This window comes from Lissotriton helveticus, chromosome 2_1 (genome assembly GCF_964261635.1).
Source record: "Lissotriton helveticus chromosome 2_1, aLisHel1.1, whole genome shotgun sequence".
Lineage (NCBI taxonomy): Eukaryota > Metazoa > Chordata > Amphibia > Caudata > Salamandridae > Lissotriton > Lissotriton helveticus.
In genome coordinates, this window is record NC_136059.1 from 736907047 (window position 1) to 736924340 (window position 17294).

Below are 17294 nucleotides of genomic sequence, written 5' to 3' on the forward strand. Positions count from 1 at the left end.
CATAATAACAAATCAAGAAATTCCTAAAGTAAACATGACTGTAGAGCAACCGCAAAATGCATCAGAAAAACAGTAGTTGAACAACCAGTATATGGAAATCCTAAAACCACTTAGCCACTAGGGGAAGAAGTGTCCATGCTACTATTCGATTGAATATGAATAAAGTTCTTAAAGTTCACCAGGGTCTTGAAAAGTCCATGTCTGATTTTGAAGAGTGACCTTGAAGATGCATGGATGAAACAAGCCATATCTAGCACCCAGAGAACGCTGAGGTGCACGAAGGTTGGGAAACTCCTTTCTTCTTGAGGCAGTGGCATTGGAGACATCATGAGAAAGGAACACTCTCTGGCCCAACCAAGAAATCTGACGTGTGGACCTAGCTGCAGAGAGAACTGAGAGAAGATCTGTGAACTTCAAGAAAAGAATAATGACTCCTCGTGGTTTTGTTGAAGCGGATGAACGTGGTTCATGCCTGTGGGCCCTTTGGATACTTAAAGAGGTAGTGGGTGGCATGTCCAACAGCTTCGGAAGAAAAGAGGTGAAGAATTTCACAGGATCATCACCCTCCAAGGATTCAGGCAAATCATAAATGCGAAGATTGTTCCTTCTATTTCTGTTTTCCAAATCTTCGGTATGTTGCTGGAGAGCAAGGACTGATGTCTCCAGAAATGAAATGCGTTGAGAGTTAGACTGTACGTCCGAAACCTGTTGTTCCACAGCTGTCATTCTAGTATCCAGAGAAGACCATTTATCCTTCAGAAACTGCATTTCTCTATTAGTCTCCTCAACAAAGGGACGTAGAGCGTGAATCTCCTCCAAAATTAGTTCCATAGAGATAGGAGAGGATGGCTTGTCAGGAGAAGGAGGGTTTTGCTTCAGACGCTTGGTCGATGTAACAGGAGGAGAAGACTTGGTTGACGTGGACTGCGTAGATGAACAGCGATTGGGTGTAACACCAGCCAGTTGAACGGTAATAGAAATAGGTGAGAGTAGGCTTGCCACCCTTAGAAGGTACAAAGACAAATTTTGGTTTGCGTAGTTTGCCCATAAAAAGAGTCACTGACAATTGAAATGCAAACAGGAGTTCTGAAAGTAAAAAAGGAAGACCAAGAAATGTTACGTATATCTCAGGAATCCTCAAGTGCAAGAAGTCAGTCAGAAAAAGCTGAAATGTTACGTATATCTCAGGAATCCTCAAGTGCAAGAAGTCAGTCAGAAAAAGCTATTTGGCATTTTAATATGAGAAGAAAGCAAATTTCCAGGTAGCCATGAGAAAATGCCAGCCTCCAGCACACCAGGTCATAGAGAATGAAACTGTAAGAAAACCATTCCTATGTGGCAGTCACAAGTAAGCAGGCATGATAAAACACCAAAAAAGAATGAAGACTGTGGCAAAGATAGTGAAGCAGCAAATGCTGTGACTGAAAAACAAAGCAAAATTCACTATGACCATAGAGGAGCCATCATCCAAGATGAGATGTCTGGAAGGAAGACTAAGATCCATGAGGAGAGGCATCCAAAGAGAATAAAAGTGGGCGTTGCAGGATCATAAATGCACTGGTGCCAATGAATAGTGAGACGCTGCACAATAAAGAAGAAAAAACAAGCAGCTCATCTGATGATTCATATGTGCGGGGTTGCGTGAGTCACAAACCTTCATATAAAATATTGTTAGTCAGCAAACAATGGAGGTGTTGGGAGACCCGAAATTGTAGCAGGAACAAACATATGAAATTATCACACAGAAGAGATGGAATGTATCTGCTGGGCGTTCCCATTTATGCAGTTAACAGAAAAGCCAAAATTGCCAAAGACTAAATGCTCGAGGAGTTACATAGCTCCGTGAAGAGAGGAGCGCGCGCAAACAAAATGACGGCCGCCGCGCTGACACAGATGCGGTGATGCCGATAACTGAAGTAGTTTCTTGCGGCGGACGAAAAGAAGCATCTCACCCGATGGTGTCATTGCTCCGATGCTCAGAAATCACAAAATCTTCAGGGGAAACGTCCTGGAAATGAGGTTAAGCTGCCGTGTAAAAGTCTGGTGTGGTGGAACGGCACCCTCAAGCAGCCTTCTTGCGTGGCGCCGTAGCGACGCCCGATTAACTTCACTTTGAGTGACTGCACTTCGCTCTCTAACAAGGAGCACATCTTCATACAAGCTAATTCCCTTCAGTGCCAGTGTTTTGATCTTACTTTATAATTACTTTAGTGTTGCCTTTGTGTTTAGAGCCAAATGTTGATAGCAGGACGGTTCTGATGCACATCCCATCTATTTCAGAACCGGTCTCCTGCTGTTGTACATTCCTTTATGGAGTGTTTTAATGTTCTGGCTGTTGCTTTTTCACAGCCTACCTGATTGTGTCCCTTAGAAACTGTTCTGTATTAAGTTATCCTTTTATTATTTTTTTTCTCTCGTTCTTTCTTTCCTAATATCTATCCTTTTTCTTCCCTTCTTTCATTCTTTTCTCTTTCTTTTTCCCTTTCTTCCTTCTTCTTTCCTTCTTTCTTGCAGTCTTACATTCTTGCCTACTTTAATGCCTTTTTGACTCTTTCTTTCTTTTTGTCCTTTTTCTTTATTTCCTTCTTTCCTTCTTTCTTTCCTTTGGTACTCTATTATTCTTTCCTTGTTTTCCTCTTTCGTTCTCTCTTATTTGCCTTTTTTATGTTTTTCTTTCTTTATTCCTCCTTCCTTCTCTCTCGTCTTTTTTCATTCCTTCTCTTTCCTTCCTTCTTTCTTTCTTTCTTTTCCTTTCCTTAGATTTATTTTTTCTTTATTTCTTTAGCTTACCTTTCTTTCTTTCTTTTTTCTTTCTTTTTTTCATCCTCTATTTCTTTTGTCCTTTTGTCTTTTCTTTCATCCCCTCACTGCCAGGGAATACTATGGCAATGTATGTTTTTAGAGCAAAAGCCATTACTTTCATTGTAAAATGTTGAAATTCTTTCTTTCTCTTTATTTTTTTATCGTCTTTCTTTTTCTTTCTTCCCTTTCTTTTTCCTGCCTTCTTTCTTTTTCTTACTTTCCTTCTTTATTTATTTTCTCTTTCCTTCTCTTTCTTCCCGTCTTTCACTTTTGTCTTACATTTCTTTCATTCTTTCTTCCCTTCTCTCGCCTTTTTTCTTTCCTTTCCTTTCTTTCACTTTTTTAGCTTTCCTTCTTTTTCTGTATTGTGTTTTCTTTGTTTAGCTTTCTTTTACCTTTCTTTCTACCTGTCTCTTTCCTGATTTGCGTTTTAAGTAATTCCCTTCAGTGCAAGAAATACTATGGTAATGCATGTCTGGCAGCCACAACCATATCTACTGGCCTTGCCAATGCTTATTTAACTTATTATTATGTTTCTCTACTACTTTTGTCTACAGTAAAGTAAAGAAAGTGTAGCACAGAATGAGCTTCCATGCTTGTAAAGCAATTGTTTGAAAAGATTTTTGTCAAAGTTCTTGATTATATTTACTTACAAATCTTGCAAGTTTGGAATATTTCTGTCTGATCAATTCTGAATGGATGTGATAGATGATCACCTCTTGTGGAACTTAAATTATTAGAATTTGCACTGGCAAATAATCAAAGATACCTAGGATGACTTCAATATGTTGCTGTACTCTCTTAATCATTTCATCTTTGTTTGAACTGACCAATAGCTCGCTGTGGGTAGATGCATACGCATAAGTGCTGAAATTAGTGGTAAATAATTTCTCTTTTCACTGTATGTAGAATGAAGGTGCAAAGAAAACCTCTCATGGTAATGATAGTGACGAGGACTCAAGTGTTTCCAGAAGGGATGAACCTGACCGGGCCGTTTTGATGTTCAAGCCATTGGTGTCAGATCCAATCTACATACATAGAAAGTCTCCTCTTCCACGATCCAAAAAAATTGGTTCAGTTGAGGTAAGTGTTAAATTCATGACAGGTAAAACCAAAATTATGCTTAGGATATACATCAGTGTATTCTTGTTGAATCAGCTTTGTCCATATTTACCATTGAAATTAAAATGGCATTCAGTATAATAGGTTGTCTTTTCTCTTTTGCATATGAGAAAACACCAGTTGACCGGTTAAAACTGACCTTCTATTTGAAAAAAGAATTGTAAAGTACCACATATACCAAACTCCTAGTCTACGTCTTTGTAACACATTACAGCTCTAAAAAGTTAACAATAATTTAAAATATCAGAAAGGCATGGGTTAAAGTTGAATGGCAAATTATAGCTTCTGGATGTATGTTTGTGTGGCAAAGACGTGCATAAACAGCACTTTGGCAGCTGGAATCGGCAATAAGACCACTTTTTTTCAGGGTGGAGGAAGGTGGGCTGGGGCTCAGCTGAGCACATTTGAGGAAGCTAAATCCAGGAACAAAAGCAAGATAAGCACGAACAAAATGTCATTGCTGCAATCTTCAACTGTATTATTTGTGTGCTCTGATGGTACACCTTAATCAGTTTCACAATTAATCCCTGTCATTATTTTTTTTTTTCTCTAATGCTTCTACCATATATCATTTGCTTCTATTTAGATTGTAGTTGCTAAATTTGGATCGTATTTGAAAGTCTGTCCTCCAGTGCTTTAAAGGCATATACTGCTCCATATGCTAATATCTAAATTTCGCAGCTAACTTGCATTTGGTTATCTGACCAAGAGAAATATTGTTTTTCTTTTTTCCGAAAACCTTATTGAAAAGTGTAGGAGACATTGTCTTTTTAATGGGTTTGTCTTACATAAAATGTTTGATATAACAACATAGGAAAAACTGACCAAAGAGAGAGAGAGAGGCAAGATTGAATAGGCACGTTATGCAGTAAGGTCTTGAAGACATTTCTGTGGCATAAGCTATAAGTTTGTGTTGCTGAAGCCCAAAAAGACATACATTAGGGGTCATTGTTTTATTCTTAAGCTTATTGATTAGAGAAGTATCAATACTTTTCCTCTTGTGATTTATGAGTGTATGCGTTGGAGAGTTGATTTGTAATGCAATAGTGCCAGATTAAGCCCACATTAAGCCTTCTTGGATTTTGGACCTGTGAAGAGCATGTTAATAGGCTTCTGGTAGCAGATCTTGCAGATTGGTTAACATTATGCAATCGCATATGCAGGCAGCATGAATCAGTCATGCACATTTAGCCTCAGTTTAAATGTTACCAGTATTCACTTTGCATTCTTCTTGCCAATGTGAAAAAAATATCCATGATGTTCCTGTTTGCTGTACCTTATTTCAATGCCATGGCATGAGTGTTTTTGACTGCTCTTTGTGTAATTGGTCACTAAGATGTGTCCTTCTACAGAAAAACGCCTATTAAATACCGATTTTTGTAGACCTACTATTGTCTCAGTGATCATTTAGACTATGGTTTCAGCTTGGTGTACAAAGGGTGCAACAAACTGTATTATTTACTTTTTTGGTCATATGGCTCTAATGTTTCTAACTTTGCATGCTTTGCTGTTTTTTGCCCCTTTTCTCACTTCCAGGAAGAGAGCCCCCTGAGTGTGTCTAGCCCAGAGTGTATTGGTACCTGGATGCATTACACCAGTGTGGGTTCTGGGCGTCGAAGACGCAGATCAGGGGACCAAATCACTTCTTCCCCTGTCTCCCCTAAATCATTGGCTTTCACATCCAGTATTTTTGGCTCATGGCAACAGGTTTTTAAAATTTACTTCATTTAACATTTTATTACACACACAAAGCTGCAAACAAGTGTCTTTAAGGACATCTAATCCCTTTGTTTCAGATATAAAAAGTTTCACTGGTTCTATGGGTGAGCATTGTGAATTGGTAATTTCTTCATTTTACTGTTGAAAAGGGAAATGTGTTTTTCACACTATCTAACTTAATGAGAAAAGTGTTACCTACTTAAGAATCAATCTCCTATATATGGGGTTCTTTTTAGATGCAGCATAGTCCCATAAAATACTACTGCCCCCTCTTAGGTTTAGTTGTCCTTGAAGACATTTAAAAAAGCATTGCTTAATTTGGTGATAGGTCAATGGGTTTTTTCTCCCTAAGGTGAATAACATAGTAGAATGAACTTAATTATGCTTTACATTTATAAATCCAGGGATGTGGACTTTTATTTCAAAGCATCCATATTGGTTTTCTAACCTTGCACTCATTTTGCAAAAAAAAAACAACAAAAAAACATTTTCATTCCTTTTAAACTTAACTTGTTTTGCAACATGGATAAAAAGCAATAAGAAAGAAAAGAGCGCTTGTTTAGATTAAAGATCTCTCTCTCTCTATATATATATATATATATATATATATATATATATATATATATATATATATATGGCATGGCATGAGTGTTTTTGAGTGTTTGTATATATATACATAGATATATATTTATATATATCTATATATATATAGAGAGATGTGTGTGTATATGTATATATGTATATATATATATATATATATATATATATATATATATATATATTTATGCATATATACATACACACACACTCATATTAGCTGATTATGTGTCTGCAAAATTGAACAGATGTACGGTTTTGGCTGCTCCTTTATAAAAGGATGACTGACATAATATCGACTACCAAAAATATCGGCGACAAAATATCGACAGACAAAATATCGAGTTTCTATCTACAAACAGGTAAGTACTAAAATATTGAGTCAAAAATATCGTTTAAAAAAATATAGTTTGTAAAAAATATCGAATTTCTTAAAAACAATGTTAAATTAAAAAAACATTAACAATTATTAACTAAAATACACTTAAAAATACTTAAATTACATTAAACTTATTAAATATTTAATTAAAGTTATAAAAAAATACAATCATATTTATTAAAACATATATATATAGTAACATAATATAAATAAAACATATGCAATATTATTACCGTAGGATAGCGGAAGTGTAAAGATTACTATTCCCACTCCAGAGAGTGCAATAGTAGGGAAAGCGCTGGATAGCGTAGGGGTAAAAATTACTATTCCCACTCCAAAGAGTGCAACAGTAGGGAAAGCCTTGGATAGCGTAGGGGTAAAAATTACTATTACCACTCCAGAGAATGCAACAGTAGGGAAAGCGTTGGATAGCGTAGGGGTAAAAATTACTATTCCCACTCCAGAGAGCGCAACAGTAGGGAAAGTAAATACTTCATATATTATTTTAAAAAATTGATATATTAATATCTATAAAAAATTAATTAAAAGTAATTACTAATTTAATATAATATAATATCAATTAAAAATACAAATTAAAATAAATTATTACAATTAGTTACCTATTAATACGAATTACTTACAAATTAACAATTAATTCGCAATTAAAAATTAATTAACAATTAATTCAAAATAAATACCAGTAAATAAATTTACATATTTAATTATAATTAAATTACTTCCCACCCTATTCCCCTATAAACCCACAACCCGCTACAGAAAATACATTAGTAAAATTAACATAATTATCAATTAAATAAAATTAATTGGCAATTTAAATTTAATTAATTACCAAATACAAATTAATTAACAATTCAAAATAAATACCCATAAATAAATTTACATATTTAATTAATTATAATTAAATTACTTCCCACCCTATTCCCCTATAACCCCACAACCCGCTACAGAATTCAATTTCGCCAAAATTAAATAACATAAAATTCATTAATTAAAATAAATTATAACATAAATACACACTTTTCACACATATAATAACATAAAAAACACTATAAAAAATTCGATATTATTAAAAACTCGATAATTTTAATAACCTATATTATATACTTCGATATTTTGACTTTCTATATTTTTAAAATTCGATATTACATTACTTACCATAAAAACGATATTTTTGATGACTATATTCTGTCCATTCGATATTTTGTCCATTCTATATTTTGAAGTCGATATTTTGTCCATTCGATATTTTGAAATCGATATTTTGTCTGTTTACCTTATAAAAGTATGTAAAAATTGTGCATCAATATATCGCTTCTAAATGAATGTTACAATGGTTGAGTTTTACATAGCTTATCCTGTAACACCATGCCATATTAAACTATTGAATATCTCTAGATCATGAAGTTAGCACATTTTATTTTTCTGTGAATATTTGAGTTGGCTATATATGTACATACAATGATAAAACACACCCATTAATTTAACTGGTGTGTGCTGTGAAAAGGATTTAAAAGTGGACTGACTGAAGTAGACATTAAGGCTATTGAACTGTATGCTAACAAGGCAGAGATGATAGCTCTAGAAGCAGTGTACTTTACTATAGCAAACAACAAGTAAAAGGCAAATTAGGGCAAGTCTTTTTAAATTGATTCGTCCAATATATCCCGTGGAGTCACACTGTCCGAATTATCCTTTTATTTGATAGGATCATGAAACCTTTGTTTTTAAATGTGGGTGTTCCTGGCTGTACATCATCATTAGCAAACCTCAGTATTTTTGCATATTTACCCCATAAATGGATTTTTTTGTGGTTCTGCTGTGCACATTAATCTACTTCCGTTTTGCCTTAACATGTTTCCATCTACCTTACGATGGAATGCAGTGCTTTTTATGTTTGTTCTTTTTCTTTGTCTTTTCTCAACTTTCTTCCTGTAGAATGGTGGTGGGGGGGAGCATGGTGGTGGGGGGGGGGGGAGAATTGATAGTGAAATCAAAGCATTGTCAGTAACAAATCAGATTACTAGTACATTCACTGCTATTTCTACAAACTTTTTGAAAGCTTATCAACGTGTTTCAAATTTAGATGTTTAGATGTTGTATGTGTCCAATGCTTACATACATAGTCAGTCTCACTTTAACCCCTTGGCTGCGGTGCTGATTCCCCCACTGTGCTGGGGGTAGGGGGGTGCGCACAACACCCCAGTGCTCATAACGAGCTCAGCTCGCCATGAGCCACGTTTCTCGTGTGCTCATGACGAGCTGAGCTCGTCATGACCACGCCTGTTCCTTAGAACGCCCAGCACAGCAGCGGAATTAGCCCCGCACCTGAGCGTTCTAACGGTCATGACGAGCTCAGCTCGTCATGAGCACACGAGAACCTTGTCCAATGCTTACATACATAGTCAGTATCACTTTAACCCCTTGGCTGCGGTGCCGATTCCCCCGCTGTGCTGGGGGGAGGGGGTGCGCGCACAGCGCCCCAGTGCTCATGACGATATCAGCTCGTTTCTCGTGTGCTCATGACGAGCTGAGCTCGTCATGACCACGCCCGTTCCTTAGAACGCCCAGCACAGCAGGGGAATTAGCCCCGCACCTGAGCATTCCAACGGTCATGACGAGCTCAGCTCGTCATGAGCACACGAGAACCGTGGCTCATGGCGAGCTGAGCTCGTCATGAGCATCGGAGGGGTTAAGTGAGCATATCCTGTAGGGAAAGTTCCATTAACTCAAGAATCAATGTGTACCTTATCTCTTTATTGGTATTGACCATGAAGTACCGCAAGTTGTGTCCCAGCAGGAAGCTCCATTTAAGCAGAGTTTTGTTTTTGTCACATACTTTTCACAACTCCTGATGTAGGTTGCAGGGTTGTCACAATCTACAGCAGATGTTGCCCTCTCTCACATAGATAAAATATTGCTATGTCGATTAAAAATATACACTGCAAACATACTATCGAGCGTTTTAAAAGGGAACCTTTACAGATACACAGTGCGTGTTTCATCTGAGGGTGAGCAACGATCATTCTTTCCTTCGGACGGGTTCTTGTTCTTTCTGGTACTTAGTCTTCCTGCATTCTATCCATTACACCTTTTTGGAATTACCTGCACCTCAAGAACAGGAAAAAAGGTTCTCCAAAGAATGCTGTCATGTTAGTAGAATTTTGGAGCACACTAACTACTAGACATCCTAATGGTGTTAGTACTAGTATATTACTAATATAATTACATAAGTTTGATAACCACCACACTCAATTCCTGCTGCTTCCGCCTGTCAGTCAGGAAACACAGATTAGCTTCTATGCTGCTTCCCCCCGTTTTGGGAAGTGTCATTCCTTTCTTCTACTGTTGATCCTTCCTGTAATGTTAATGCTTGAATACTAAGGAATAATGCCTCCCTCTGCCACGCATGCTGATGACCATGAACATTGCATCATGTCTGGTCATGCACTATAACTGTACACACATACACAAACACACACACTTTTACACTCGCCACCCAGTTCTAACACACTCAAATGCTACTAGTCAAACTTGTTAGGAAACATGGATAAAAAGCAATACAAAAAGAAAAGAGCGCTTGTTTAATGGGAAAATGTAAGTGGATATTGACTCTTACACTTAGTGATTCGAATTAATGATACAAATGTATATATATATATATATATATATATATATATATATATATATATATGTGTGTGGTTCATAAGTTGCTTGCTTATGCAGAGCTCATCTGAAACACATCCACCACCTTTGGTTGAGTCAAAACCACTGTACCATGACCATAGCACATCTTTGCTCCGCACTCACATTGCATCTAATCTCTTTACAAGAACAAACAGCCTGCCATCAGTATATGCATGACTCTGCAAGTGTTTTCTGGACAAATTGTGAGCGTTTCATCACTCCAATAATGTATAATGTAATAAAGTATGTATAATAAAATAATGTCTGCAACTGTCATCTTTCAGGTTTTTAATTCTTGCTTTTATCCTTTCGAGAATTCCCTTTAAATTGTCAGGCAATCCTTCTTAACTTCATCATGCTTTGCATTGGAATTATTTACACTTCATCCACAGGGGCCCTTCCAGAGGTTTTGCTGTACTTCTTGAGTGTCGGGTGTGTTCTGACTTAGTGGGCTCAATTTGCTATAGTGTTTAAATCCAGAGATATTTGAGAATGGGTCAATTAACTTGGATGATGAGATCCTTGATATCTGTCTGCAAGGCTTACTTTTGTTTGTGTCTATGCTGCTTTAGGTCTGTTAGCTAAACTCGTCCATATATCTTTCTGTCTGTGGAATGCCTATTCTATCTTCAGCAAGATAACATTAATTATTCATCACTTTGATTCTCTTGGTCAACTGCCATAATTAGGATTTAGACCAGCACTTACGACACCTCTTCTCATTGAATTCACATTTCCCCATGCAGCTAACTGCAACCAAAAGCCAGATGAGCTGGTCTTCTACTCACTAAACCACGGACAAGTGCACCCACGCGAATATTAGCCTCCTCCTCCTCTTCATCAGCTTTCAAGTAACTGTTAACTAAAATGCTCATCCCCTTGAACTCCCACACAGTACTTGTCAACTGCCCACCTGGAAAATGTGTCTTCTTTTTCAAGGACATTGATGATGTGTTAGAATACTATCAGCCTCTCTCTCACTCATTATTCTTTGCAACCTCAATCTGAGCCCTAAATATCAAAACACAATATCTTATTCAATCAGTTTGTCACTGAAAAATACATATTTCTTTCTGACACGCTCACATGGCAATTCACCGGACCTTATTGTTCGATCCAAAATATTCAACTACTCTCCATCTCCATTACTCTGTCCACCGCCAATGCCATCATACATCTCAACCACCTCTACCCTTCCACCCAAAACCCCCATTACAAAACTGAAACACTCCCCAAACATCCTGCCAGGACGCTTAAATCAAATTCATGATAACCTCACACCCATCAGAAACTTTAGTTCACAAGGTGCTGAACACAATATTTTACCTAAGCTCTCCAGTATTAATTTCACCTGTATCCCTGTTGTTTGGAGCATTAAAAACGTAAATGTTTACACTCCTTTGTAAAAATGGAGGAAACCCCTACCACATAAAACTTTCCATCCTCTAGAGAAACCCTGAATTCACTATCAGGCTTGCAAAATCCACTTAACATTTTTTTGTAATATATTTTATAAACAAATGTTATTGTGTCAATAGCCAAATAAGTTTGGAGCTCCCAAACACAGGAGAAGATCGCCATATGTTACACCGCATATTATTGATATTGACATCTGATTTATAATCCCCGCACATGAAAGTTCTATAGTACTGTAAAACATGAACATTTTGAATTCAAACCCTGTGTGCTGCACCAAAGTAGCAATCTATTGTGTCTGTTACGTTGCTGTCCTATTGACGCATACATTGCCCTCTCCTGCCCACCACTATCTAGCTTCCCACGGCCCTAATGCTGATGCGTGTGTTCCTGTCGGGATTATAGGCTCCAGACATAGGACTCGGTACTCGGCCCATCGCTTCCAAATTTTGGAATGCTTCTGCGGGCAACCCCTAGCCTTAACACTTGTAGCTCCATGCCCATATAAAGGTTAGCCCCTTTTTCCATGTCGGTCAGTGAACGTGGGGCAGTGGCCCTTCACAACCTCGCGATAGCCCTCTCAGCCGGGGTAAGTCCCAGCATCAGTAAGTGACGCTTATAAATGTTGCCTCTGATACCATCTGTGATATGTAGGATTTCTAATCTTGGTGAGATGGGGACAACCCACACCAGGACCTCTGAGAGGCACGCGATAACCCCCGCCAAAACCTTGTGAGTGCTGTACAATGCCATATCGTGTGTATAAGAGAACCTCCTGCGTGCCCACATCGCAAGCATTCAGGAGATTACACCAGACCCGCCTTCCACAGTCTCTGCCTGGTGAAATATACCCGATGTAAGTACTTGAACTGGATAAGGCGTAACCGTGTTGCTATCGCTGCACCTCGCGGGGATACCAGTGCCTCTGCCCAGTTGTCTCCATCTAATTGGCCTAGGTCTAGCGTCCACACCCCTCTGCGTGTCCGGTGTGGTGGAGCTGTTCGTTACAAGGGAATGGTATAGCTTTGCAGTTTTGTGATCACTTAGCTCTCCCATTAACACCTTGGCCTCAATTGGGTTGAATTCAGGGAGGATAGCCAGATTCGAGATGTAGGAGAGATGGCATGTCGAAATTGGAGATACTTGTAAAATTGAGGTTGAGGCCTATTATACTCCTTTTGGAGATCATGAAAAGATTTCAAGGTCGATCCCGGCATGACATCCCCCAATGTCGAAATACAAATATTGTCCCAACCGTGGAAGCCAGCCAGTGTAGCTAACTGTGGCAGGCTACCATTGTGTTATAGAAGGGTCTTACCTATTAATCTACTCCACCATCGCATCTTAGGGAGGTATTATTTCCATAGTTTGAACACCACTTGTGTCGCATACGGCATGGTTTAGAGCAGCGGTCCCGAATATCAGTGTGTTTGGAGGGTTAGGTCTCCCATCAGCCAGCGCTCCATGGCAGCTGCCATAGGGTAGACTTACGGTAGTTCATATAAAGGCCCGATGACGCATAATGCATAATACAGAGCAATCTCAGGTCTGTTAGAAAAATAATACTTTGCTACCATAAAGCGCCATGCGGTCTGAGTCCCCGATCGACCACTCAAAGCCTCAGCACCTTGGCGTCAATTCTCACCCATGCTGCCAATGTCTCCATCGCTAGAGCGATTAGATATGGTTATAAGGGGCAATCCTGTCGGCTACCCCTTCCAATGGGGAATGTACGTGAGGTGGAACTTGCCACCGGCACCTAGGCCAAAAGGCTGGTATATAGTAACTTGAGGTGTGATGGAAAGCGAGGCCCTATATATTATATTATGGCGCAATAGAGCGAATAGATATGTCCAGCTGAGGGAATCGAACTCCCTGTCGATGTCCACTAGCAGCAACGCAGCTGGCCCCTCATAAGCGTCATTAGCCACTATGACATTGTGGGCTCTGCAAATATTATGGCGGGTCACTCTCTGTAGTATAAAGCCGGCTCGGTCCGGATCGACCAACTTTATTAATTGCGGCTGTAAGCGGTTGGCCAGCGCCTTAGTTAGTATTCTGGCTTCAACATGTAATAATGATATGGGGCGATATGAAGTGTGCTGCTCCGGAGGTAGACTAGGCTTGTGAAATACAACCACCTCGGCGTGTCTCCTGTTCCGCAGGAGACAGCCCTGTTCCACTGCTTCATTTAAGACGGCTAGGAAATGAGGACCCAGCTGGGAAAAGTAGGTCCTAAAGAATTAACAAGGAAATCCATTTGGGCCCGGCGCTTTGCCTGAACACAAGTCTCCCAGTAAGGCGTCTAGTTGTTCCATCGTAAGAGGGACGTTTAGGTCCACTCTTGCCTCATTGGAAAGGGCACTTGGTGGTAAATCATCTATGAAGCATTGTATCATTTCCTCCGGTAGGAGCTCCTTGGGGGCGTATAACTCTGCAAAGTAGCCTGCAAAGCTAGTAACGATCAATGCGGGGTCAATAAGCACCTCTCCTTCTGGACCAAGTATACTGGGGATAGACTGGGGTTGAAGAGCCATTTGGCCAAGGCGGTGCAGCAGTCTGCTTGATTTGCCCCCCCATTAATAAATCCTACTGCGATATACCAGCCAGGCCTCGTCCAGCAATTCACTTGTGTGACTCTGCTGCATAAGTTATAGCTGATGACTCACCAGACCCCGGTTCTCCCCTCGACTGCGCTGCTCAAGCTCTATCAGTTGAACTTCTGATCTCAGAAGTGATTCCTGGGGACGTTTACACGACGCCGTGCAAAAGGAAATATCTATTCCACGAATCGTCGGCTTCATGGCCTCCCACAGGGTCCCGGCCGCATCTACCGATCCCACATTAATCTCCAAGTATCGCTCAATCGCCTGATGTATGTGTGCCGGATATTGTTCATCCCACAGATGCCAAGGGGAGGGGTGCCATCAGACGGCCTGTCTTCCCGGGCCCATCTGTATCCCAAGCACCACCAGAGAGTGATCCGACAGGTCCCTTGGTAGGATCTCTGTGGTCCTCACTTTGTGGGCAGCACTAGAAGGTAAAAATATATAATCAAGGCGGGAGTAGGAATCCTGCGCCCCGGAATAATACATGTACCCCTGTTCCTCCAGGTGGAGTCTCCGCCAAGCGTCTGTCAAGCCCATCCCCTTCACAAGAGAGCCCAACCTTGTGACCTTCTGAGTGCATGTGCTCCCTATCTCTCTCGCCATCTATCCTTGGTCAGGTCCATTACATCGTTCCAGTCCCCTCCCACTACTGCTAACCCCTCTGGTATCTGACCAAAGCATAGTCAGGCGCGCTTCCAGGGACCACAACAAATGTGGGGGGGGGGGGGGGGGGTCATAGACGCTGCCTAGAACCAATCGTTCCCCATAAAGGGTGCCCGTAATGAAAATGTACCTTCCCTGTGTATCTGTCCATGACCTATCATGCCCATATCGGACCCTGCAATGAATCAATACCACCACTCTACGGGACCCCCTAGTGAAGCCCGAATGGAAGACCTGGGTGTATCTGTATCTAGAGAGGCACAGCGTTTTGGCACCCAATAGGTGGGTCTCTTGGAGCAACAGGATGTCAGCTTGATATCGTTTGGCCTGTCGGAGAATTGCGCCTCGTTTTATTTTGTCCAAGACCCCTCTCACATTTCAGCTGACTGTCCAGAGCCCACCCCCGGGAGCAGGTGTTTTACCTGTATTGAGATCGCAGTGGCCGATCGAGTAGCAGCATAGGAGGCCAGTGCATGGTCGCAGCTAAGTAGGTAACTGTAGCGTGGTGGATTGGTGCTGCACAAATAACAAACATAATTTCCCCAACTCCCCGCCCATACCTCAAAACGGTTGAATTACCTGTCACAGCAGGGGTGAAGGGCCGATCCCAACGGGGACCCGCCAGCCACTCCCGCCAATGATTCCCCAATAACCAGCCCATGAACATCGGGCGTTCTACCGAAAAATCCAACGCAGACCATTCTGCTCCTACTCACGCAGTCTCCTTCCTCCATTTCTTACAAACAATATAGTGAACTCATGTTTAACCACTTTCCTCACAACTTTGTGATCCTCTTCATTCTGGATGTGTGCGCTACTTTTCACAAAAACTTTTTCTGCAATATTTCCAACTTGATAACTTCTGCCTACTACAGTCACCTTTTCTCCAGTTTCGACTTGATCTCCCTGCTGCATTTAGAAGTGTTGATTATTCACCTCTCTGTGAACTTCATCAAATCTCTCAGACTACTCCCTTACTGCATCTGGAGCCTCTTTGTTCTTCATCCTTTCTCCTTTTTCAGTGGGTATTCCTCATGGCTCAAGGCCTCTTTTCCCTTCATACCTCACCCCTCAGCCAAATCATTACTTCTTTTCACTTGTTACCCAAATCTTTCTCTGTTTACCCAAGTTGACTTGCATCATTGCTTTGTGTGTATTGCCATCAATGTCGCCTTGAAGTTGTGTGTACAGCTGTGTCACCATATGGGTATTTAGCAGTGTGGTGAGAATCATTTGAACGGTATTTAGTTGCGTCGGCTCGCTTTGATATGTGGGATAGAGTTTCTTAATGGCTTTTTGCAGTCTATGGTAGGTAAACTGAAAAAGTAATGTCTGATTGCTAATGTACAGTATTTTTTTAGGCTCTACAAAGCACACAGGTCACCCATTTTATCTAAACCCACTTGCCGTAGTAAGTCTGTTCCTAATTTTTCTTGGGTGACCGATAACTCTGGATGAAATTTTAATGGCAACCCTGGTGCGTACAGTGGCAGTTTATTTGCCAGCTTCCCCATCTTTTGCCATGCTGCATTAGTAGTATTGATAGTGTTGATTGCGTGTGGGTGTATTTGGGCATGTCGGTGTGGTAGAATATTATTTAGTGGAATGGGGTGCAAATACCCGTCTTCAATTGCTATATGGGGAAGATAGGGGATGGGGGTAATACCAATAATGCGTGTATTGCGCTTGGGCACATAGATAATAGAGGAGGAAATCTGGAACCTTAAAACCTCCTTTAGAGAACAATAGTGTTGGGGCATGTAACACTATGCGTGCTTGTTTGCCCGCCCACATGAGGCGAGTTGCCATAGCAGTCAATCTTTGGAATACAGCCTTTGGCGGGGTGATGGGGATTTTATTAAATAGGTAGAGGAGTTTAGGCAGAACGACCATCTTTACAACGGCCAGGCGGTCTGCCAGTGATAAGGGTAGTTGTATATGCACTCCACCTTTTCTTCAAGCTTACTAATTGCTGTCCCATAGTTTGCACGAATATCTGTTTCTGGGTCACGATGATAGCATACACCGATATATTTGACTGGGTCTGTTTGCCATTCGAGTGGGAACTCTGCCGGGTGTGGGTGGGTGGTATCTGTTAATGGGATAATAATGGATTTTGTCCAATTAATTTGGAGGCCGGAATGATGACCAAATTTAATATATTCTCTTATTAGCGGGGACAGGTTTGTAGCCGGGTTTTTAATATATAACACCATATCGTCTGCATATAGTGAAATATTGAGTGGTTGTTGTGGAAATTGCAGAGCTGCATATTTATGACC

The 17294-nt window shown here is 40.3% G+C and overlaps 1 protein-coding gene across 5 annotated transcripts in view; it reads left to right on the forward strand.

Annotated features, from left to right (window-relative positions):
- PPIP5K2 (diphosphoinositol pentakisphosphate kinase 2) overlaps positions 1 to 17294 on the forward strand; it is a 1596028-nt gene that overhangs the window by 1030886 nt on the left and 547848 nt on the right. For 3 of the 5 annotated variants that reach the window (XM_078675448.1, XM_078675450.1, XM_078675452.1), the window contains exon 24: positions 3712 to 3885. In XM_078675448.1, the coding sequence (XP_078531574.1) occupies positions 3712 to 3885 (174 nt within the window). Of the gene's footprint in view, positions 1 to 3711; positions 3886 to 5460; positions 5632 to 17294 lie in introns of all 5 variants that reach the window. The other 2 variants (XM_078675453.1, XM_078675449.1) reach the window with 1 other exon arrangement.